At 42.8% G+C, this 26254-nt stretch overlaps 1 protein-coding gene across 1 annotated transcript in view; it reads left to right on the top strand.

Annotated features, from left to right (window-relative positions):
- Nucleotides 1–26254, top strand: part of LEKR1 (leucine, glutamate and lysine rich 1) — a 635278-nt gene that overhangs the window by 459745 nt on the left and 149279 nt on the right. Inside the window, exon 7 of the mRNA XM_078665467.1 lies at nt 18909–18990. Coding sequence (XP_078521593.1) covers nt 18909–18990 — 82 coding nt within the window. The remainder of the gene's footprint in view (nt 1–18908; nt 18991–26254) is intronic.

Raw genomic sequence — 26254 nt, 5'->3', positions numbered from 1 at the left:
TTTTTTCATTCAACCTGCTCTATTTGAACCACAGAAAATAATCAAACCACCACCAATGTTTCTGCGCACTCTCTAATCTCACCTTCCTATGTTGCAAACATTAAATAGTTTAGACATACATTTTTTTTTATGGGCCCCTTATTTTTGTTTTACATTTGTTACACGAAATTTATTAAATTATAACATTACGTCACACAGCAACATGGGATCAACACAAATTACAATAACATCAGCAAGTGTTGTTCACAGCAATTATGTTTTAGCTATATTTTTAGTGTGAAATACATCCATTTTGCACTAAAATACAGTGCTAAGTGCCATTTGTAAATTACGTGTAATTCTGAGTAATTTATGTGGAATATTTACATAAAAGCAAATTATATTTAGGGGGCCTTTACAGAGTTTTTTATGGTTAGAGCTGTGGTATTATTTATTGCCCTTATGTGTGAGCTGAAAAATGTCTGTGTCACAGTCATAAAAAACCTGGTAGTATGGAGATGTCTACGTGAAGTTTTCGAGGCCCTATGTAAGAATTTTTTACTTTTTAAGCTTGTGAGAGGCTGGCCTGGTGATATGGTGTCCACTAATGTAAGTGGGCACCTTGCACCTGTCCAGACAACGCTTATGGTGATTTAAGAGGTTTCAGACAACCTTAGAAAGCTATCCAAGTGGTAACTGTGGAGAGTAGCCTTCAGGCTTAGTCTTGAAAGAGTGTAAAGTAGCTTGTTTACCAGAATGCAATCTTATAGTATAGATTACATGAAAGTGAACCACACAAGGTATTTATAAAAATATGTATTTATTATATAATGCTCTCGGTTATGTTCCAATATCTCTCACACAGAGATATATACACAAAGGACACAATCATATAGCAAAGAAATCACAGTAAATAGCACTAATACAGAGCTGGCCATGGGGGGGGGGGGTGCAAACCATATACTAAAAAAGTGGTATAAGAACCACGACTCGAGTCAGGACAATATCGAGAGGATGTAGACTTTTTGGGACTCCAAGGAACCACACAAGGTGAATAGATAGGGACATCATGGAGAGTGTGTGCAGTGTGAGTACACAACCGCGTGCTCCGTACAAGTCTATGTGCAAGTCACGGTTGAATTTTTAAAGATTAAGGACCCTTCCTAGTGGACCCTGGAGAAACCCTGTGGAAGACAGAAGGTTGGAGAACCACCCCACCTGTGGATACCATGGTACCCAAGTTACCTATCCCAGGGAAGCCGGGTGAATAGGTGTGAAGTAAGGTTGGAAACCGCAGTCGAACCCCATGGAAGACTTCAGGAAAGTGCCGCTGCTGGAAGAGGAGAAAGTGCCCGTGGGAATCTAAATGTGGGTACTTGGTGAAGAGTACCTGAAAGCACACGGGACAGAGTCTGGGTACCTTGAGAGTGACCAGGGGCTCGGTAGACGAATGCCCACCATTTTCGGTGCTTCAGGATAGGTGTTGATGACCTTGACTCTGCAGCTGTGGGGACCAGTCGATGCTGAGGAAAACCAGGAGCTGGATAGAGCTGTCCCACAAAGGATGTCGAGTGCTGAGGGGTCAGTGTCTGGAAGGAGCACCAAAAAGCCTTGGCAAAAGCAACCCACGCAGGAAGTCAAGAAGTTGCAGGAAGAGGCCCAGCAAGGTCCTGGGGACTTACCACATGCAGTGGAGTCAGGGCAAGCCCAGAGCAATCAGGGGAGCCCAAAGAAGACATAGTTGACCATCCACAGGACCCACAAGTCGAAGACACTGGAGTCGCAGGATTACCTCGGGCAGCTTTACAAAACAACAGGCCACGGAGCACACAGTGCGATGTGATTGAAGATCTTTGAAGCAGAAGTTGTCAGAGGTTGGGGCTACTTGGAGCACAATGTGCTTGCAGCAGAATTGTCAACAAACATTTGCACTTGCAAAAGTATGCAGTGCACAGGGGTTCGGGTATTACAGCCCCCACGAGGGATTCTGACCTCAAACTGGGTGAGAGGGGAGCTTGGGCCTCAAGGGACATAGAAACACACCTCCTGTGCTGTTGAACCCTTCGGAGTCCATAGGAGCTCGGGATTAGCAGACCGGTCAGCAGTGTTGCAGTACCTGCAAATGCAGGGGAGTGACTCCTTCACTCCAAGGGAGATTATCTTCAGGTGTCTTGGATGCTTCCTAGGCCCTACACGGATCCTCTATGGTGCACAGGTACAGACGAGGCAGCAGATTGAGAGGAAGACGAAGTCAGGCCCAAACGAAGTCCAGCGCAGTCCAGCGACGCCCAAAATGCCCAGACGGTCGAGGTGCAGTGGTTTCAGTTCTGAATCTTGTCCATGATGAATCTAGGGACCTACACTCAGGTAAGCCCTTAAGTACCCTACGGAAAGGGTTGAGAAGATTCAGTGGACCCTCCCAGGGGAGGGTCTGGACAGGGGGAGGTTTCTACCATGTCCTTTGTCCAGTTTCACACCAGAGCGGGAGCCAACGGCTCCCTGGACTGGTTTGAACTGGACTATGTACAGGGACACCAAATGTGCCTCTCATGCAGATTTTCAGGCGCTGGCAAACACATCCACCCAGCTCAAACACACTAAATCTTGTCTAGGAGGTGGTCACATTTCCCTGTGACAGGATGCCTATTGCCCTGCCTTCCCCTGCTTGAGCTTGGCTCAGCAGCAGGAGGGCAGAAATGTGTCTCTGGTCAGCAACAACCATTTTGTGCTGTTCGGAACTAGAAGGATGGTACCAGGAACACTGAGAGCTTAACGGAGGGCTCTCCCGGTGGGTGGAATCCTACTACTCACATGGGTTACCGGTGTGTGGGTATGATTGACACCAAACACGATAGGATGTGTTACAGCCATTTTCGAGATGATCAGCTCGAGGGCATGTAATGCCCCTCTGTATTAGTATATGGCTGCTTCACTGGCAACCCGGGAGAACAGACTCCATAGGCTGCAGGTCTCCTGATCATGAAGGAGCACCCTCTCACTTAGAACCAAGCACCCTGCCCCCAGGATTGTAAAGGCATGCTAGAGGGGTGACTTATAGGTTTTAAGTCCATTGACCCTTAGATATAGTAAACCTATATCTTAAGTAAGTGGTGCATACACCAACGTACACAGGCTGCAATGGCAGGCCTGTAGGTCCATTTTAAATGGTCTCTCATGGGTGGCACATTACATGCTGCAGCCCATGTGAGATCTCCCTGGTACCTATGCCCTGGGTATATGGATACCATATGTTAGGGACTGATAAGGGTACACCAGTATCAAATCTGGGATTGCACCTAGATACTAACACAACAGTTTAGTTAGAAAGCAGATAGACTGGGGTCCTGATTAGCAGGATCCTAGTCAGACTAGTCAAAAACAGCATTAGATCCAGAAAAAATGGGGTAACCATAAGAAGCAGCCCAATTTTCCTACAAAGCTGGTATATATCTCCTGCTTTTTTAAGCTGGTATATATCTCCTGTTTAGCTCAGCTGGCAATGGCAAATTGGGAAGCAGGCACGAAAAATAAAAGTAAATTGCTTATTGGGTGCGTTTACTGTTTCTGGCATTGGAGGCTTGGGCTACTAGAAGGTCTAAGAAAATATTGACTAACATTGATTGGCGTCCGGACCAAAATGTCTTATAGTGATAAAGTTTGTAATTAAATAGGAGCAGACAGAATGGGAGCAAGAAATTGAGGCCCATGTATTTATTCCACCATCCAGTGCTTAATTTGTAAAACAATAAGTGCCAGGGCCCTGACCAGGAGGCCACTGCAGCTTGCACCACCCATCGCTTCTGTCATCACTGTCAAAACAACTACTAACCATCTCTCTTACCTGCAAGAGTGACAGATCAGATTTTTCCAGGTCCCCAAAGCTAAAGGAATTGCTGGGGAGGCAGGTATTAGCATTTTTTTAAATCTATATTGTATTTATAAACAGCCGTTGTTCTGCTCACCTCTAAATTAGATGAGCAGCGCCATCATGTGGCAGACTGTGCTTAGAGCGGTGTTGAAGTCCTGGTGCCGAGCACCGTAAACCAATTACGTGCCGCTGCTGAGCACCAAATTAAGCACTGCCTCCGTCTCTGACTTGTGGAAATTACAAAGGAAAAAAACATAGCTCTGCATGTCCTTTTATGGTGCTAGGAAAGTTTCTAACATGCTACAGTTGTTGCTCTGGTCATCAGCCTGAATTTGTTATGGTAGTCCAGTCAAACGTTTAAAGACAAATCCACGCTGTAGGCCTAGCTGGATTAGTTAAGTATGTGTTATGAAAAAACCTGTGTCATAGAGCATGAAGTGAAATGCTTCTGAAATATCTCTGGGGCTGTTACAAGACATGACCAGAGCAGAAATAATCCTATCTTATAGGAGGTCTCCTGGTTTAATATAAGGTGGACATCATTGAGGATGAATACAATCTGGGCTTAAATTCTTCAGATTTAGCTTTAAAATAAATAATATAGTTTTAGCAGAATAAACATGGAATTAGAAAAGTATCATGAAAGGGGAACCTGCTAAGCTTTGATTAATAATTACTGTACATACATTTGACCACGTTTATTGAATAACCAAGAGCCAGGCAGGAATATATGATTCCCTGTGGAGTAGAATGCTGTAGTTATTACTTGACCCTTGGCCTGCATGTGGTAGAGCAGCGTAGGATAGTAGTAAAACCTGTGTCCGAAGCCAAGTAGCACTGCAAGGAATAAGGTGCAAACCAGTAGAACATAGTAGGATGTCAAGAAATTGCAATTGTAGAAAGTTGGTGTTTACTCAGTGGTACTTTCATGCTCCATATGTGGGAGATCCTTTGGTATAGTTCTAGGATTGGTTAAGCACAAGTTAACGTATGGTCAGAATTTCTCATGATTTGTACTATCACCAGGTTTTTTTAATTCTATTTAGGTTTTTTTTAGTTGTAGACCTACTTGCATGCAAAATATTAGTGATCTGGTCACAAAATGCAATCATTTGATGTCATGAAAGCAATGATTTTCATCCTTGTGTGCAGGCTATGCACAGAACTTTTTTTTTTACCATCATTGAATATATGACCGTATTCATTTGCTGCTGTAAATTTGCTATAAACAAATTAAATGCCATTGCTGATTTTTTCGTATTTGAACACCTGTGCTTATTGCTTTGATGTTGTTGAAGCACGGTGCTCCTTCGCTTTTTAGGTCTTCCTTAGGCAGTGCATATGCTGTCTCATCAAGACTTTGGGCCTCATTACGATGTCGGTCGGAATGGCTCCGAACGGAATTTGGATTTTCCTAACCTGTGTCGGTACTCATGTTTCCGACCGACCGATTGCGATAAAAGTTAACCGTTCAGTATTTTCGACTCGGTTCCAACCGGCATTCGGAGACTCAGAGTCAGTCGGAGCCGAATCATACAGCACTATTGACCTTGTTTCTGACCGACGTATTATGATGTCTGATTCATACACCCTTTCCTAATCAGTCTGTCTGACATGGAACAGCTGTCGGAAACTGACTTTGGGGGCCCATAACTGGACCCCCTTCACACGGAGGCCTCCCATTTACTCTTTACAACCATGCACCGTGTGGTAGGCACTTTAGGGGGCCCGCCATAGGGTGCAAGGTTTTCCGCAACTACCCCGTTTTTCAATAGGAGCCTGTGTTGTCGGTCAGAACACAGGCCCCCTATTGAAGTCAACGGGAGTCTGACTGAACGGTGTTCGGAATCATCGTGATCGGTTGATCGGGCTCACCAAACCCGAGTCTGTAGGAAACAATTCCGACAAGGAGTCGGTCAGATTGCTTTCCGATTGACATTGTAATGAGGCCCTTTGTGTTTTCTATCAGTGGGCTTGGAGACTGCCCACTTCTTACCATCTGTTGGCTTCATTGTCACTCTCACTACTTGCTTCTTATAGGTCATCTGGCGTAGTCTCCCTTCCTCTACATGTATTTGTACCTCCCCTGGATCATGGCTGCATTACTTGAGGAAAAGTGCTTCTTTAAAGGAGCTCGCTAATTACCACCAACTTCAAGTTGGTAATAATTAGCGATTCCTTAAGGCTAAAGTGCACTTTCTTTTGTGCTACTCACATTGCATTTAAGTAAACCGCAATTTGCAATTCCTTAAATGTAGTCGCAAAATAGGGAATCACAAGTTTGCGATTCCTTATTTGGCGAGTAGGTTTAATCTCAAATTGCCAAATTGCAATCGCAAAGGCTGCTATTCTACGAATTTTGGCGTTTGCAGTCGCTATTTGGCTTCCTCCATCTGGCCCAAAGTGTTTTGCCCAGAATCATAGGATGTTGAGCCTATGCCGAGACTTGAGCTTGGTGCCCCAGCTCCAAAGTAGGCAGCTCTGGCCTTTATTCCACATCCTCTCCCCACTTTCATGGTTAGTAGTGGGTTCTGTTTTAGGCAGCGCTAACAGGAGAAATGTGCTGCTGCAAGCTGCCTCCTGACGAGAGCCCCGGCACTTATTTTTTTTTACAAATTAATCACTGAATAGAAAAGAAGCATTAAATGAAAAACTAGTCTGCAGTAAGTCATAATATTACTGTATGGCCTCCCTCCTTCCGACGAGTCTATGTTATTAAAAATGTTCAAAATAAGCAATCAGATCAAATTGTGCATCCACAGTGAACACTGAATGAAGTCTTTAACACCATCAATGCTGCAGAGATCCCTCCTCCATGCTGATGATCTATGAATCCCATTGTTCATGACGAGCTCAGCTCATCATGAGCACACAAGCAGTGTACTGCATGACGAGCTGAGCTTGTCATGAGCATGGAAGGGGTTAACAAGAAAGACGAAGAGAGTGCCAAGGGGAGAGGGAAAAGGAGGAGAAGAAAGGAATGGAAATGACTCGTCCTTCCTCAAGTTCTCATGTTCATCCTAGATTCAGAAAGGGATGAATGCCTTAGAGACAAAAAAGGACTTATGCTTTTGAACGGGGGAGTTTATCCAGAAGGCAGAAAATTATTTGTTCTTGTGAGGCAGACCCCACCATATCTTTCATTCAATATACAAATACTAGCAGTGGGGGCCATTCAATGTTGCACTAGTATAAACTTTTAGTCAATATTTCAATTCTCTATGCTCTGCTTTTCGTGACCCCACTGCTTAGACAGCCCCATTCCGATGCGGACCAGATTTTCAGCTTCCATCTGCTAGCGCGGCATCGTGGGGATTTTGACTGTGATAGGGATTTGGCCCCCTTTTTGGAAGGATTGCATTCCTCTCCACATTTTGTAAACTAAGGCCCCTTGGAGATATATACAAAGAATTATCTGATGAGTTGACTGTATAACAGCGACAACTGAGCTACTTACCCTGCAGTATAACATTTTTGGAGGCATCATAAGGGGCCCCTTCTCTCCTGTCGTGGAGACTACCCTTTCAGCTTTTCCACAAATAAAGAACTATCCGACTTGGACAACATATAGATTATGGTTATGTCCAGGCCCACATAACGGTTGTCCTTCTGTCCTGATGAAGAACCGCATGCGGTGGTAGAAATAACCCCTATCACGGAAGACTGGTCGAAACGTCGACATTCTCTTTCTTTGGCCTGCATTACTATTTTTTTGACCCTGCCGCAATATCCAGAGGCCTTCCAAGGGATAGGAAAGTGGATTGATATTGTATATAGTCCTAGCATTTGTTCAGTTGACTAAATCACCTATTCCAAACAGTGTTGTATATAATAAATAGGATATCTCTGCTCTTTTTTTTCCGGATTGTTCTTAAGTACGGTTTTTTGTAAAGACGATATAAAAATGAGATTTGTTTCATATAAACATTGATGTCTTTGGTCTTTCTCTCTCTGACTATAATCTAATTATGGAATAACTCTCTGTATGACCGTTTGAATTGATTTTTCCAGCCCTGTGCATTTCAGGTGGACTGGAAGAATAAGTCTGGACCAAGTGTTGCTTATACTATATAGATTCCCAGGTCCTTGACTTTCACTGTGAGAACCCCATTAGTATTTAATGGTACCCACTGCTTAGAAGTCACAGAAAATCCAAACACTGATGAACAAAAATGAAAAAAAGCTTACAATTTCTTAATATGTACAACTTGATTCAAAGTACAATAGGACACAACAACCAATCACATCCAATGATATTAATCGGTAGTCTTATTCGTCTATTACAAATCCGCTTTATTGCAGTGTATTACATATGCACATCAGCCCAGCCAACACGTTTCGTCCATGCAGACTTCATCAGAGTTGGATTATTCTTCAAAAAAGCAATGTCTCTTCATGTGGGAGAAATTTAAGGTGAACGATGTCCAATAAGTGTTCCAATTTCAATGTGTAGCGTGGTGTAGTACCCATCTTTCATTCAGTCAGTACGAGAGGGGAGCGTCACTTGTTTCCAAGGGCAGAGGATGACCATTGAGGCCACATCAAGCACTATGTCAATCCATCATTTCGTATGATTATTACAATTTGCCACTTTCCATGTCTCATGGGTAAACATCAATTCCAAAAAGGGATGTAAAGACAAATCATTGCATGAGTTCAATGTATTTTAGATTTGCTGCCAGTATGTCTGCATAAAGGGACAGGTGGAGTACATTATATTCAAAATGTCACCATCTGGATGATTGCATCTCCAAAACACTGCTGTAGGAGTCCAATTAGCCGTTTTTAGATGGTGCGGCGACCAATAACGGTCTTGCTACAGTTTGAAAAAATAAAACTTGAATCGTGCTTCAGATTAAATTTTGCCTGTTTGACCTTGCCATTTGCCTCATAGTATGCGTCGGAGATGAGTAGAGTTGAATTTATCTATTAGTACTTTAAGTAAGCCAGAGATAAGTCCAGTGAAGGAGCTCCACTTTCATAGGTGATCATGTATCACTGATTCAGGATGCGCTGCCTTCAAGGGAATTTTAGTTAAAAATAAAGGGTACACCCAAATAAGTCACTGGGACCTGTGTATGAAGCAGTACATTGAGAAAAGGTCCCAGTGTGCAATCACTAGAGACAATGAAAATTTCAACCAAATAAAACAACATAACTCTAATGAAGTACAGATTATTATGTTCAATGTTATTTAATCACATTGAACAATCCTCAGTGCTGGTCAGTCAGCATACGATTAAAAAATATTTACACAAGTGCCCCACAGTAGTGGGAGGAAAGAAAGGGAAGGTAAAAGTGCATTAAGTGGGGGTTGTAAAGGTGTAAGGGAAAGGTGGTGACATCGTTATCATCACAAAATTAATTACAGCGAAGTGGCTTGTATTTGCCACAAGATATCGGGATCATTTTTAAGATTGCTATGCTTGAAAGTATATACAATATCACATTTGTAAATCACTGTTGGTAGTGGCTGGCATAGAACTGAAACACAGTCGGCGTTTCAACCCCAATATAGTATAGGCTGTTGTGATCCTTACAGCGGGGTCTTCCTCAGGACTAGGAAAAAGGGGCACCTGGGGAAAATGTAAAAAGGAGTATTGAGTCTAAATAGTGCGATCCATAGTTTAAAAATGAAAGGGGAGGGTAAAATACCACTAAGCAATTACCATGTGCCACCCTTGGCATCCAGTGGTTAAATTACAGTCAGGCCCGTAGGCTTACTTGGACAAAGAGCAGAGGGTAGGCACCTAAAATGAGAACTTGATGCCATCAGAATAAATCAAAAAAATTAGATTCATGGAGATACCAGGGACGTGAAAAGAAATCAAGACCTACTAGAATGAGGTGGAAACTGCAAAAGATTCTTCAATTTACAAAAGGCATGGACCCAAAGGTTCACATACTCAATTCGATAAATCTGAAACAAAAAAGAAGAAAGAGGACCCAGTGTCTCAACATGGCCCATATTGGAAAGTGTAGGGCCATAATTATCAGAGCAAAAGCAACGCATACCAGATATGAAATCAGATTGCCTCTCAAATAGGCCCACGCGTTCTTGAAACCTGTGAAAGAAAAGAGGCCGGTCTTAACTGAAGAGGCTTGGAAACATATTGGGAATGCAGGGTTATCAAAGGGAGGGCTGGTGGCGCTATATCCACAGACAGTCTAGTAAAGATTGCAGCGTTAATGTGAGCCCTTGGGAAGGAAAAATCAAAGCGCTTTCACTGGAAGGAAAGTGTTAAAGTAACTGGAGTGAAGTGTGGGACGCGTTCACTACAGCACGTGCATGTCACTATTAATCAGCAAACAGCTTTGCCAGTGTAAGAATAAGCCGAGTATCTGAAGGAAAGCAGGTTAAACAGAGAAAAATGTTAAAAACGTTCTCTGTGGGCAACGCAAGCAGCTTCCTACCTTCAAACTGTCAGGACAGTCCATCTCCGTGTGTGGAGCTCCGAGACTAACGGCCACATGCATCATCCCGGCCGTTTGCGAATTCCAAATTGCGAAAAATAGCGAATCGCAATTTGGAATTCGCAAAACGGGATGCATGAATTTTTTCTAATAATATTAGCGATTCGGTAAAATTCGCATTTTTTACCGATTCGCTAATATTATGCGAATTCTAATTTGCTAATTCGCATTTCCCATTGATTCCTATGGGCCAAAAGGCCCATAGGAATCAATGGGAATTGCGAATTTGCAAATTAGGATTCGCATAATGTTGATGATGCATTCCATGGGTGCAGGGGGGGGGTCCAAAGGACCCCCCCCCTGCACCCCTGAAATGTATTTTTAAGTGGATGTTTCACACACACATGTCCTAAGGACATGTGTGTCTGTAACATGCAAGTTAAAAACATTCATTTTTTTGTTTTTGTAAAAATTTTCGCAAATTAACACGAGGGTCAACCTCGTGTTAATTTGCACTTCCAATTTCCATTTTCGCAATTTTTAAAAAAATGATGCATTCCATTTAAGGAATCGCACAAATGCGATTCCTTAAATGCATTCGCATTTTTTAGAAATGCTAAAAAATGCGAATTGTGCAAACAAGTTTGATGCATCCCACACATGGTTTTTGCATTCGCAAACGGCCGATTTTACCGATTCGCACCGTTTGCGAATGCAAAAACCAATGATGCATGTGCCCGCAAATGACTCCGGTTATGTACTAAAGATAACATAGGTTGCGTGCACGCGCTGGACCGCGTTACAGCTGGGGAACGTCATAGTGACTCATAAAATTGGTAATGGTGAAAAGACTCCATGTGAGCAAAATAGCGTGTGACGGTGAATGGATCACGGACATCAGTAAAGAAAGGAAGATTTATACAGTCCTCTTAATTGGATCGGCATACATAGAAATACTTGATGGGCGTAGTGATGTAATGAAAGCTGTTGGGTAGAGCGGCAAGGCGTCTTTTCAAGTATAAAGCATAATCTTTGCATACATAAACATTAAAGGAGACGATAGAGCCCATACCGACAGATACAGGGGAGCAACGAAAATAACCAAAGGATTGTTACATATTCTTCGATTTAAATGTACATAAACTCGGTAAACCTAGACCGGTAGGGAAAAGCAGATGAACTGTACATTGTAACACATCAATTTTTGTTAGAAACAAATAATGGGGAGCAAACAGATTACCTAAAGGATGGTTGCACGTGTGAATAAATAAACATGTGCACAGACTTAATGTAAAAGCAAAAAAAATGCGCATTGGATCACAAACTTAACAAATTGCGCGGAGGCTGATGGTTTTTTGGGAAATATAGGACCAAACGGGCCATAACACATAAGCATGTATAATATATTTTGAGGTTAGACATGACAGCCTGGCTAGTTTCAAGTTCATTGTGGCCCCCATTGATGGAATCCAAGCGGTACATCCATTTACATTCTCTTACATTGAAGATCGTCTCTATACTGCCCCCTCTGATACCTAGTTCTGCCTGCTCCAAGACGAGCCATTTGAGGTCTTCGGGTCCATGGTTTGCATTTTTGAAATGTTCTACCAGGGGTGCACCTTGCACTTTGCACCGTATCCTTCTACAATGCTGTAGTATGCGAGCCTTCACCTTTTGCTGCGTCAGACCAATAAAGATTTTGTCACAAGGGCAAATGATTCTGTAGATGACTTTAGAAATGTTACAATTGGTGAAAGACTTGAGATCAATTGTATGTTGCTTAAAAATGAGTTGTTTAGTCTGAATTGTCATGTTACAGGCCTTACAGTGCCCACACTTGTAGTGGCCACGGGTGGGGGGTAAGCTCCATAGCGACTGAAGGGATGGTTCCCCCAGTGGATGTAAGAGTGAACGTACAACATGATATTTCACGTTATTTGCTTTTTTAAAGGAATGCATGGGTAGGTCTGATTGTTGCAAGTCGTCAGCTATCAAATTCCAATGTTTATTGACCACCTTCTTGATCGCATTGCTATGAGTAGAAAAAGTGGTGACACAGATCAACCTCTGTGTGGAGTTGCGTTCACGTGTCAAGAGTGTTTCCTTGGGGCAGAACCATGCTCTCTAGCATGCTCTCTTGACCAGTCATTTAGGGTAGCCTCTTTTCATGAGCCGTGTATATAGTTCTTCTGATTCTGCCATGAAGTCCTCCTTCCGTGAGCAGTTCCGACAGATCCGCAAGAACTGCCCAAAGGGTAAGTTGTCCCCTAGGCTACATGGGTGGTGACTAGTGTAACAGAGCAAGGAATTCCGTTCAGCTTGTTTCCGGTACAGTGTGATAAATAGTGTATTGTTCTCATTTTTAATAATGATGTCCAGGAAATCGATTTCTCCAGAGTCTGAGTGTACGGTGAACTGCATGTCATTACTCCTCTGGTTCAGCCATTCATGAAAAAGGGTTAGTTCTGCTATATCTCCAGTCCAAATCATCAGGACGTCGTCTATATATCTCCTTCATAGTGTGACCCTGCTGTTGAAAGGATTAGCGTCACTGAAGATAAACGAGTTTTCGAAATGGTCCATGAAGATAATTGCCAGGTCAGGGGCAAAGGCCTCGCCCATCGCTTCGCCCTTGATTTGTAAGTAGTAGGGGCCTTGGAAGTAAAAGAAGTTCTTCATCATGGCAATTTGGAGTAATCTGATGATGGATTCAGCGGGTACTGCCATTCGTGCTGGTCTTTGATCCAATACCAATCGTATCACTTCCAACCCTGAACCTTGCGGTATGCTCTTGTAGAGAGACACAATATCAAAGGTTTCTAACAGTTGTTTCGTAGGATCAAAGGGTTGCTGGTCCACCAGATTGATTGTCTCCATCGTGTCTCGCAGGTATGCCCTTGTTGTTTCTGCAATGGGTTTAAAAAAGAAGTCTATGTATCTGCTTATGGTTCCAGTAGGGATCAGCACCCCGAGACAATTGGCCATCCAGGGGGATTCTGCATATCTTTGTGAATATTTGGCAGCGTGTAGATGGTAGGAGTGCGTGGCTGCTTTTGGTTACGGTAAAGAAATTCCAGATTTGATAGGAAACCTTGTTCAAGCCCATCCTCAATGATTTTCAAGATCTCTTTTTCAAGATCCTTTGTTGGGTCTGCTCGTAGTCTTCTGTAGCTGGTCCCATCTGTTAGCTGATTGAGGATCTCAGTCTTGTATTTAGTCGTATCCTGAATAACAATAGCCTCACCCTTGTCCGCAGGTTTAATGACGATTTCCTTATTTGGTTTCAAAGAAATGAGGGCTTCAAGTTCCAGGTGGGTGACATTTTGCTTGACGTATTTCTTGACTTTGAGAATGTTGGTGACTTCCTTCATGACCACACTCTCATAAGCAAGGATCTTGTTTATCATTGCGTGGGCCGGTGGGTAGAAGGTCAATGGTACCCTTAGTCCTGTCAGTGAGGTGGTATGGAAGGCCTGGGATTGCATGAAGAAATATTGTAGGCGGACCTTCCTAAAGAAGCGATGAAGCTCCGTCCTAATGGTAAAGTGATTGGGGTAAGCAGTCGGCACAAATGCTAGGCCCTTGCTGAGCACCTTACTTTCCTCTTCTTTCAGAGTGTAGGAAGAAATATTTACCATGGGGTTATCTGGTCGTTTTACCACCTGTAGGTTTTTCGACTGGTATGGATTTCTCTGTGGTTCTCAGGCTGAAAACAGACTTGTTTTTGGGCTCGTCCCTGTTCCCAGTTCCCGCTGTACTGTGTCTGTCTCCGTGTGGGCCTCTGTTGCCAATATCCTCTCTGTCCTCTGGGTGGTCACCATTGTATCTCACCTAAAAAAGGAGGGGGTCCTTGGGGCGGGTACCAATTGTCGTGTGGTCTGTAGTCGAAGCTGAGTCCCGGTTGTTCGTTATCACTGTCAGTGCTGTTTGATCCAGAAGATTCACAAAACCTTGTGTAATTCCTGCGCCCCCGGTATCCTCCTCGCCCTCTATTTGAAAACCGGCCTTGGTTGTCTTGTTTGAAATAATCCTCTTGGAGGTATGGGTAGGTGTTCTTCTTGTTGTAATACTGGATATTTTTCGCTAGTTTTTCCAGATTCTTATTCTGGGTCTTGGTTTCAAAGTCTATTAAAGTTTTATGTAGACGTTCTAAGGCTTCCTTAGCATTTGTCAAAGTTGAGTCTCCAGAAATTTTGCAGTATTCTCTCTCAAGAGGACCTGTCCTTGTTCAGCCGCGGTTTCCGCTCACAGCACCATCCAGTGCCCGGGAGCAGTTGTTGGCAACAGAGCTTAAACCTTCCTTACATTTGGGTAGGTCCACAAAGATTCCTCACTTGTAGACTGACTGGGATTATATTGGCCTGAAGATATTTGGTCAGAAGGTGACCATATAAACGGGTCCGTACCAGTTTCTTTCCTAAGTGCTCCAGAAGTGCTACCTTGTCGTTCAGTGTGAAATCAATAGAAGGGGTTGTGGACGAAAGAAAATTATTTGAAGGGTCCTGCAATAGTTGATTAATATAGTCCTCAGAGTAAGACAAAGTCTCACTCTCTGTCATGAATGTGTGGGCCTATTCGAGAGGCAATCTGATTTCATATCTGGTATGCACTACTTTTGCTCTGATAATTACGGCCCTACACTTTCTAATTAGGACCAGGTTGTGACACTGGGTCCTCTTTCCTCTTTTTTCTTTCAGATTTATTGAATTGAGTACGTGAACCTTTGGGTCTATGCCTTTTGTAAATTGAAGAATCTTTTGCAGCTTCCACCTAATTCTAGTAGGTTTTGATTTTTTTTTCATGTCCCCGGTATCTCCATGAATCTAATTTGTTTGATTTATTCTGATGGCATCCAATTCTCATTTTAGGTGCCTAGCCTCTGCTCTTTGTCCTAGTAAGCCTACGGGCCTGATCGCACTTTAACCACCTCATGCCAAGGGTGGCACATGGTAATTGCTTAGTGTTATTTTACCCTCCCCTTTCATTTTTAAACTATGGATCGCACAATTTAGACTCAGTACTCTTTTTTTCATTTTCCCCAGGTGCCCCTTTTTCCTAGTCCTGAGGAAGACCCCTTTGTAAGGATCACAACAACCTACACTATATTGAGAGCCGAAACGTCGACTGTGTTTCTGTTCTATGCCAGCCACTACCAACAGTGATTTACAACTGTGATATTGTATATACTTTCAAGCATGGCAATGTTAAAAATGATCACGATATTTTGTGACAAATATAAGCCTCTTCCGTTGTAATTAATTTTGTGATGATAACGATGTCACCACCTTTCCCTTACACCTTTACAACCCCCACTTAGTGCACTTTTACCTTCCCTTTCTTTTCTCCCACTGCTGTGGGGCACTTGTGTAAATATTTTTGAATCGTATGCTGACTGACCAGCACTGAGGATTGTTCAAGGGTATCTTAGCACATTGTAGTCAGTGTTTGAGTTGTAGATATTTCCACAGTTGCCTAGATCGAATTACTCCTGTAGATCTCGAAAGGACTTATGACCCTCCACAAGCCAAAGTTGATCCATAGTGTGAATACCACGGTCTGCTCCGTCCTTCCACTTTATCATTGACCATCAATGTGGATCAATTTGTTTTTCCAGAGCAGGGCTTTGACGTAGGCATGGACCTTAAGAAGCTGATCTGTGGTTTCCCATACTTGGATCAACTCAGTTAGCTCAGTATTTATTTTACCCTCAGCCGTGGGTGTAGCATTGTAAGGAGCAGTGTGGGCATTCATCCCTATGAGGAGAGTGCATGCTAGTTGCACTTTTCAGGCCTTTGGAGTAGTGATAAGCCAGTTGGTGCACTTCATAGTCGAGTGACATATCTGGCAGGCGGAGACCTCCTGTTCCTGTGACGGCCTGTAGCTTACTTATTTTAAGTGTGAGTTTCCATTGGTTCCACACGTAGTGTTAGAAGAGGTTGTCAAGTTTGTGACTCATGTATGCTGGGATGGCGGTTGGAGTAATTTCAAAGAGATAGTTAAAGAAAGATGCAGTCACCATCTTCACTGTTTGAATTTGACCCTACTTCGACAGCCGTAGAGTAGACATTTCTTGTTGAGATCTGTAAGTAGGACTTCTGTGCTTTCCTGTGCTATCTACGTCAAGTTATTGCCAATCATCATGCTTAGGTATCTGATTATAATAGTGGACCATCTGCAAGGTAGCACTGCCAGAACTGTTGCTGATGTCATTAGATTTAGAGGTTGAGCCTCACTTTTATTCATTTAATTTGATAGCCAGATTAGTGTCCAACTTTGTTGAGAAAGTCTAGGAGAAATGGAATAGTGAGGTCTGGGTAGTCGAGTAGAAGTAAGATGTCATCCACATATAGAATTTTCACTTCGCCCTCCGCTGTATGGATGCCTGGGAATAGTATTGAATGCTTGAAGTTTAGCAGCCAAAGGTTCATGTGCCAACAGAAAAAGAACCTGGGAGAGGGGGCAGCCATGACTGGTTTTCTGTGCAACGGCAATGGTTTGCATTGAAATCTGTACAACTGATGGTCACCATTGGGGAATGGTATAGAAGATTTACCTTGGGGATGAAGCGATCTTTGAATCCCGCTCTCAGTAAGACTCGTAATAAATAAGAACATTCAACCCTATTGAATGCCTTCTTAGCTTCTAAGGAAATCGCCACTTTATTGCCATGATCATTGTAGGCCAGCCAAATGAAGTGCAACAGGAGGCTGAAGACTAGCGTCTTGGAGCAAAACCCACTTGGGATCTATTAACCGAAGATGGGATGAATTTCTTTAAGCAGGTGGCCAATACATTACCCAGTATTTTTAAGTCTGTATTTATAAGAGAGATGGGGTGATAGTATTCACATTGAAGAGGGTCTTTATTCGGCTTGGGAAGGAATACAATGTTAGCTCTATTTAACTCCAGATGTATAGTATCTGAATCATACGTCTTTTTAAAACATAGTCAATAATGGCAGCACAGTCTGTTCCTTTATCTTATAGTATTCGATAGGGAGTCCAACCTCTGATTTCCCCTCTGAAATTGAGTCTTCATCTTCTGAGGAATGAAGGTCCTTATAAAAAAGACGCAACTTCTTCTGAGATCTGGATAAGGTTAATGATAAAGCCTCCTTGTGTTTTGAGAGCTGGAATGGAGTGATGGGCCTCCTCCTGCTTCAGCTGTTGAGCGAGAAGGCATCCAGCCTTTGCTCCGAACTCATGGTGCTGATGTTCAATCTGAACAAATACTTTTTCCACCTGGGAGGTGAACATCGAATTAAGGTGCATTTTGGCACTCATCAGGCTGCAAAGGGTGGCTGTTGTTGGATTGCGTCAATAATAAGCCGACCACTGCTTACCCCATTTGATGCAAAATGTAGGCTAAGGTCAGGAACCAGAGGAGGAAAGAGAGCAGAGGACTGAGGTAGCTGAGGCGATTACTGGATAAGGGAACATGATGGTAAATTAGGATGTATGACGTTACAACGCATACTTTTACCACGCATACCTTTACAACGCGGTTTTTACCACGCATACCATTACAACGCATAGCGCTTAGAGGTGCTGGATAGTGGTAAGTATAATTTTCTATTCCAACTCCAGTCCCCGTGGACACTAGGGAAGGTGTTGGATAGAAAATTAAACGTATTCCCTACCCTAGAGCGCCCCCCGGCGCAATGCGTTGTAATGGTATTCATGGTAATGCCTGCGTTGTAATGGTAGTGCGTTGTAAAAATTTCGTTGTAAACATTACATACCGGTAAATTAGAATTAGGATATAGAGGAACTAGCTTGGAAGAGATGCAAGAGAGTAGTGACTGGAGAAGGGGGAGAGGTGGAGAAACTAGGCTGTAGTTCCATGAAATAGGGAGTGTGAGAGGAATTGAGGAGGACTGAATTGAGAAGGGTGTAAGGCAAAGAAGGCGTACTTTGATGGAAGAGACTGGAGGAGGAAACACAAACTAACGTAGTCATGACTGATGGAGTTGACTGATACTGTCACTGGAATATGAAGTGAGATGAGAAACAGGTGAAGGGTAGCAAATACAAGAAAGGAGGAGAACATTAGAAGGCATGGAAGAAAGAGATTATATCTGAAAGCGGAAGTAAGGCAAATAAGTATGACTGCCCAGACATGGAAAGGGAAGTTGGGGTGTAGTAATATTGGATTTGCTCTTATTGTTATGCACAGTTTGGACATTTGACCCAATGTCTTTGATACTTAGAGGGCAGATATTTTCCTAAGTATTCTAAAGCTGAAAATAGGCTTCATACACCACTGAAACTCTATATGTTGTTTGAACTTAAAGTTGAAACAGTTTAGATATGAAATTCATCTGTTAAAATAGTTATGCACACTTTCAGTAACAAATTCTACTAAAATGTCTGCAAAAATGATTTTACAACAAATCAATTAAAAAAACTCTTCGTGATTACAGAAACATTCTTAACACTTTCAAATTTGTGAAAGCAAGAAGCCCTGCAGTTGCACATGAAATACATATAATTATTTTAAATTATACAGTGCTGCAAATTCTCCATTTATGTCTGTGTGTTGGTCTTTTTGCAAAAGGCACCTCAGAATTAATGAATATGCTGGTATCTAAATTGTGTCAGTGTCATGCTCAATTGGTCATTCATCGAGAGTAATTTTCTTTCTACAGATTTCCAGAACCAACTGAAGACAGCTGAATTCAATCTTCAAAAAGTGACTAGTGAAATGCAGCACTACAAAGATATGCTTCTGTGAGTTATTTGAATGTTTTGCTTATAAAAATATTTATACGTGGGATATTGTATTCTTCAAGTAATGCTGTCCATTGTTTTGCTGTGTTGCCCATATTTTTATCACTGGGAGTGTCTGATGTTTTTGAAAGTCATCAAGCACAAAAGTCCTATTTCGTAGGACAGCCGTTTTTGGTCTAAAGGTGCAACATCTCCCTCTTTGGGAAATCAACTGCACGTGCGCAATATTTTACACTGTGTTACAAAGTTCAGATAGAGAGATTCAGAGAGAAGGGTAAGCTTTTCCACTTGGCCCCTTACAAAGAAAGATGTGTTTTCAGAAGTGCATGTTTTCTGCTCTAGGTGCAGTAGAATATATATATATATATATATATATATATATATATATATATATATATATATATATATATATATATATATATATATATATATATATATATAATATAGACATTAACTTTATTTGAGTAACTTCTGGTAGGAATAGTACTGTCAAAATCGATCCAAATACTGAGTGGATGGGTAGACTAGTATTAAAAGATAAATGCATTTACATTTTCAATTCCTATAATGCTTAGTTCAGTTCGAAAATGTAAAATATAACCTGCTTAAGCCTCCTTAACGAAGGGGAATTCACATTCCAGGCTGGCGTCCTGTTCTTTACCGGTCTCTTCATGCCTTTGGCTGGGAAGCCAGCAGCTGCTACTTTAACCCTTTTGCTGCGGCGGCAAATCCGCCGCAGCGCTAGGGGGGAGGGGGGCCGCGCGGCGCTCCCATGCTCGTGACGGAACCGCTCCGTCACGTGCCTCGGGCGCGCTGTGCTTGTGACGGAGCGGTTCCGTCATGGCCCCGCCCGCTCAACAGAACGCGCCGCGCAGGCGCGAAATCAGCGCCGTGCAGTCGTGCCGAGCGGGCCGTGACGGAACCGCTCCATCACCAGCACAGCGCGACCGAGGCTCGTGACGGAGCAGTTCCGTCACAAGCATGGGAGGGGTTAAATGACAGCCACACTTCAGGGCAAGATGGATTGATACATGCAGGGCCGGCTTTAGAGCAGTGCTACTGGTGCAGCCGCACTGGGTGCTGACCTGTGGAGGGGGCGTTGAGCTCAGGGGGGCGCTGTGTTCAGCAATATCTTATGATTGGAGAGATGAGGAACACTTTTGCCCGGTGGTAGTGAGAGAATCCGAGATGGCGATCATTGGGCGTGGGGGGCACCAAAAGTGATTGTCGCACCTGGCGCCACCAGTGCTAAAGCTGGACCTGGATACATGAGTGTCCAGGCCATCCAAGTCACATCTGCCTGTGAATAACCCATGTAACTAACTCTTCTCCTGGGTCTGGGGAATGAGCTGAGCATCCGAGCCAAACGCCATATGGGAGCTTGAATGAGTGATGGTTGGAAGTTGATATCTCCTCTGTTGTTTGGGAGGAGTAAATGGGCAGGCTTAGGTAGTGGTTTTGTGACTGGGAGAACTTCAGCACAAGAAAGGAAAACATTAACTATAACAGTTTCTGTTATATCAGTATCATTTAAAAAAAGATCACCCCACTGGAGTTAATCAATATCAACCCTCAATGGGACGATATTTTTAGGACACAGTGTAAATGTTGCAAAATTTCCATTTCTATATAGGATAATCTGACACATTACCGATTAAGATCAATATGTGATGTCCAACGTGGCCAACCTTGTCAGCACAGTACATGTTTGTGATCCAATATGTCAATCCAACCGTTTCAAAAGAAGATACATTCAATATTACCTCGATATGATCTGAAAGTGTAACTATCCTCAAGCCAAAATAAATGTAAAACTATATCTGAGTTGATAGTCATCTGTCACTTTTCCTGAAAAAAAAGTATGAACATTTAAGGACTGCAATTGTACGTGTACTATATTAAATAGGAGAGTTAGGATAAAAAACACTTAATTTGGAGCCCAAGAGTGGTTCTCTGATCAGGAAGCCCCGAGAACTAGTGTTCTCATCAGGGAGCCATAGGAACTGTTCTCTGATCAGCAGGTGCAAAACAATCTGAAGATCAGCAAAAGGGGTAGAGGGCAGGGAAGAACGACCCCAGCAGAGATTTAAATATATAGCTAGAAATTGATTGAAAGTATGAAAAAGTAAAATGGGGATAAGCATTTGTCTATAGAATGTTGAGGAACAGTCTTTGCTTGATCTAATCACTATACATAAAAAATGTTACCCAAAAGTTATGATACCCAGTTGGTTGACTTCTAAAGGCTAGAAGGCAAACTTGGTCTTGCTGAGATTTAAATCCATGACCTGCAGGTTTCAGAAGATGTCAGTGGTGAGTGTATAACTCACTGACCTGCCTTGCCTTCAGCTCGAAATGTTTTTGAGCCCAAATTTCATTGATTTACATTTAGCTTACAGCACCGAGATTATGCAAGCTATGTACAGTACGGAAGTCGAGATCACAAAAAGTGTTTGATTTCAAGCAGCACTACTTACTATATATGCAGGAAGTGGTACATTGGGTCCCTATGAAGAATAAAAGGTAAAGCCTATGCTGACGTATGTAAGACGAATATGAGTCGTTACAACGCGAGTTATCACAACACGTGCCATTACAACGCGGTCGTTACAACGACCGCGTTGTTACCACGCAAAACCATTACTGCGCAAGTCATTACATAGACTTGCAGTAGATGGCGCACTAACATTAGAAATGTATAATTTACTATTCTAACTCCAGCCTACGTAACAGTAGGGAAGGTGTTAGAATAGTAAACTATACTATATATAATGTTAGCACGCCATCTACTGCAAGTCGATGTAATTACTTGCGCAGTAATGGCATTGCGTGGTAGCAACATGGTTGTTGTAATGACCGCGTTGTAATGGCATCACGATGTGATGCCCGTGTTGTTAAGGTTGTTTCCCATGTAAGACATAAGTCTAGGAACGATCCAACTTTCAAAGCATATTCTACCTTTGAATGGTTCCGTTGAAGGCAAGAAGGTTACCTTAAGGTTCAAAATATATTGGCAAAGTGTGATTTGCCAAACACGTATCATTTGTGATGAACGTGGCCAGGGTAAGAAGCTGTTTGTGGATGTCAGGATTCAATAATTAGCAAATCTCAAACATAAGTCATGTCTTATGGCAGGCAGCTTGTCTGGGAATCTGGTCTGTTATGTTCCCATCTCTTAAGTTTAACCTGGAAAACTTCAGACTCCACACAAAGAGAAGGAGACTCAGTATCTATGTCAGAAAGTTTTCATCAAGATAATACAAATCATGAGAATTTATGTATGTACTGTTCTAGAAATGAAACTGTCCAATGAAAACGACTTGGAAAACAAATGACAATAATTGTGCAGCCCATATTTGCATGTTAAGATTGGAACAATAGTAATTCTGTGACAGATCTCTCACTGGTTACCCATGTTACTAAATAAACAAGGGTTTCACAAAGGGGAGGAAATCTGTTATGCAATATTGAAAATTACTGTCAAGTTACCCCTCAGTCCCAGTCATATTTTAAAATCTGCCATTATTTAAATACCAGTGAGTTAGGAATTAATTTTGGGAGTTTAGCCATTTACCAAATACATAAAGGGCATACACAACCACAGGGTGGTGTAAACATCATACATTTAGTTGGTCCTCTCTTTATATGATGGTGTCCTCCATTGCAGGCTCCCAAGCTATTTTTGAGGGTAAATGTATTTAATTGCAGAATTGCTTCAGACCATTTTTAGGGCTCGCGCCTGTGTTGCACTGCACAGCAGTGCTCGCGCAGCGCGAGTTCTTTAGTAGGTGAAAAACGGGGTTTGGAAGCTGCCCTAGGAATCGCACACGCTTGTGCGTGGGCTTTTCCTTTTGTGGGCAGCTATTGGCCTTTGCGTGCGTCTTTTTATAAAAGACTGCACGCAATTGGCCAAAGGCGAGAGCATTGCTCCACCCATGGCCTATTGGTGTCTATTAAGTACTTGGTGCGCGTAATAAACACCAATAGGCCATGGCTCGCAGTGGCACGCGCGCGCACCACTCGCAAGCCTGTTTTTTTCTTTGGATCCATTTCACTTTGAAGCAACCCGCAGGAGCCGGCTCCCGAGGCAGCCTTCAGCAAGGCGCAGAAATGGATCGAGGTGAGTGTCGGGCTGAGCGGGCACATTTGGTGTACTGTACCTAGTATATAGACACACCAGTTGTATTGGGTCCTGTTTTGGTGCCGTCATAAGGAGTATTGCAATATAAGCCTGTACTAAAGCACACCTTTCCTTAATGAACTTCAATTGGATCTTTAGTACTGCCTCGGTGTTTGGCGGTGATTTTATTTATTTTAAACTTACTTGTATTCCTGAAAATCTTTGGACAACCAGGGCCGTGTTACACATGCTGCCTCGGTGGAAGCAACACATGTTGTGGCACTCGAGCACTTTGGCGGTTCACGAGGGGTGGCAGCCACTGTTTGGCTCCATCTTTCATAAGGATTAGTTTGGCGCATGTCTTATGGAAAAGGGTCGCCTTTGCCGCTGTGCCATGCTGTGTTAAAGATGCTGGGACACGAGGAAGCAAGCAGATAGGAAACCCACTGATTGTGAGACACGTGTGGTGACACAATCAGAGTACCCCTGGAGGACGATGCATGGGAGGTGCATGTGGGTGCTAGGAACTTCTTGGTATCCTTTCCTATCTTTACAATGGGTAGCAAGCTTCGAGAGAGTCACCGCACTCACCGCACAAGATAAGAGTTTTTAACGCAACATAACAAAAAAAAAACACAACACTGCCTCTCTTTAAAATGAGTCCGGCTCCACAGATAGTGCTAGACAGAGGCGTAGATTCCAACCTCAGATCTGTCTTTCACTGATCCCCTCCCCTTCCTGTGCAGATGCAAACTGTCAGAGTTCACACCTGTGCTTGGGAGGGAGGGAACGTTTTTCACCATACCTGGCACACTGTCCTTTTCTGCACCGGGTGAACAGAAAACAACACGGACGCGGACAGTGAGCAGAATATCAAATATGGCACAATGTGTCCTTTTTCAGGAGCTCGTTCAACATGTTTCCTACATTTCTGTTAGTCTTTGATTACAGTGATGGCAAGCATCTTTACAATCTCCTTTTGCTCTCCAGGGTCTTGTGTCTAGTGCTGGAGCCTGGATCCCGGTTATTGTGCTTTCATCTGAAGGCCACCTTTGGAGTATTGGGTCCGGTTCTAAGGGATGCATCTACAGTGTCCTTTCTTCTGATGTACACATCTTGAATAGTGTGTCCAGTTTTGGGAGCTAGGTCTGGAGTATTGCGTCCAGTTCTAAGAGATGCATCTACAGTGTCCTGTCCACTTCTGATGTCCACCTCTGGAATATTGTGTCCATTTTTGGAATCCAAATCAGGAGTATTGTGTTCAGCTCTGAAGGCCACCTCAAAAGTATTAGGCCCACGTCTGAGGGCTGCATCTGCATTATTTTATTTTGTTTTGGACGCTGCGTATGGAGTATCATGTCCAGTACTAAAGGATGTATCTACATTATTGTGTCCAGTTTTGAAGATCACATCATTAGTATTATCTGAAGCAATAAACCCCCGAATTGTTGTAAAAGTGAAACAGTAGGGCTGTATATGTAGGAATGTTATTTCTTGAAATGACCTAGCTAAATCTAAAAAGAAACAAACAAAAACAAAGTGTGGTGAAATTAAAGATAGCAATTAAAACAAATTAATGCAGGGCAAACTCCCAAATTGACAAGAAACCATGACATGTTATTAAGTGGAAGATAAAAACTGAGCCAAAAAATACTACAGATTGTTTAAGGGACAAGTTTATGCGTGTCTGCAATGGTCTGTGTAGTAACAGATGGGGGCAGTAGTGCGAACCCCCAATGACTGAAGTCCTCATGCAGCTTCCATTGTGGGGCAGTTGTCGCCTGTTCTATACCTTGAGAGATGCTGTTAACCAATGCCCGGCTAACTCCAGGGCCTTGGCGTTGAGGACCATAATGGATGCCGGTGCTGTCCAAATTAAGTAAAAGACAAATTATGCAGCACATTTTTTGGTAGTATTATTTAATTACTGTCATTTTTAAAATGATTAACACTGTTTGGATGCAGGTTTCATCTCATTAGTACCAGTATAACATCCAGATGCATTCATAACAAGCATTCACAATGCAATGATCTCGGCATTATTAAAGGTAGAGCTATTGGCATTGCTCGTGACATTTTTTTTTTTAAATCATAAATAAATGACATTGTCATTTACATTGCCAATAGCTTAATCATTTGCATATGCGAGACCTATTGCATTAGCACCCACACACTGGGAGCAGGGGCAGGAGAGCAAGCAAAACGAACGAGGGGGCAGGGGCAGGAGAGCAAGCACAAGCAACGAGGGGGCAGGAGAGCAAGCACAGCCAGGGGGCAGGAGAGCAAGCACAACCAGGGGGCGGGAGAGCAAGCACAACCAGGGGGCAGGGGAGCAAGCACAAGAAACACGCGGTAGTAACACTGAGCACGTAGGAGGGTATTTGAGAGAGAAACATCATAATAAAAGGGAAGGTGCACTCTTGTCTAGTTCTTAAAGAAAATAGAAATTCTCCGAAAGTGAGTAGTCGACAAGTTATTCAACCACAAAATAATTAAAGAATGATAAAGAGCTCCAGGGAGGTTCAAATACAAGACATGCAATCAAAGCCATCACATAAGAAAGATAACAAGAGTGACAAGAAAATTAACCAAAAGTAAGCAATGAGCTAACTCTAAACCCATTGAGTTTCTGGTATAGTCCACAAAAGTCATTTCGCCATCTGTAGCTGAGAATTAAAATAAACAGACATACAAATAGCAACATGTGAGCAAAGAACGCATGTATGAATGAGCCAGGCGCAGATATTGTATATACATACTGAATGTGCATACAAAATAAGCACCCTGTGAACACGACATGTTTCTGCAACAACGAACCATGAACACAGTACGCACATGTGCGTGATCGACATAACGGCATGTACATACAAAACACAGAGCCGTGAGCACGGAACAGCTCAGCAGGAGCTATGTTGGAAAAAGTTTGCATTCAATAAACAAGGTGACTCCATAACCAGGAAATAAATTGGAGCGTTTTACGCAAGCACTGACAGATTACTTGACATCACTGATTACGCTACAGCGGCCTACTCTCCTTAAGCCGGCTGCGCTTTCATCTATCTGCGCTCACAAGTTTTCAGCTCACAAGTTTTTTAACTGCAGTAGACGCCTCCGCTGCTCCCGCGCTGCTCACAGCGCTCCACT

This window comes from Lissotriton helveticus, chromosome 11, assembly GCF_964261635.1.
Source record: "Lissotriton helveticus chromosome 11, aLisHel1.1, whole genome shotgun sequence".
Lineage (NCBI taxonomy): Eukaryota > Metazoa > Chordata > Amphibia > Caudata > Salamandridae > Lissotriton > Lissotriton helveticus.
The sequence above is the reverse complement of the archived record's forward strand: the minus strand, read 5'-3'. Positions and strand labels throughout refer to the sequence as shown.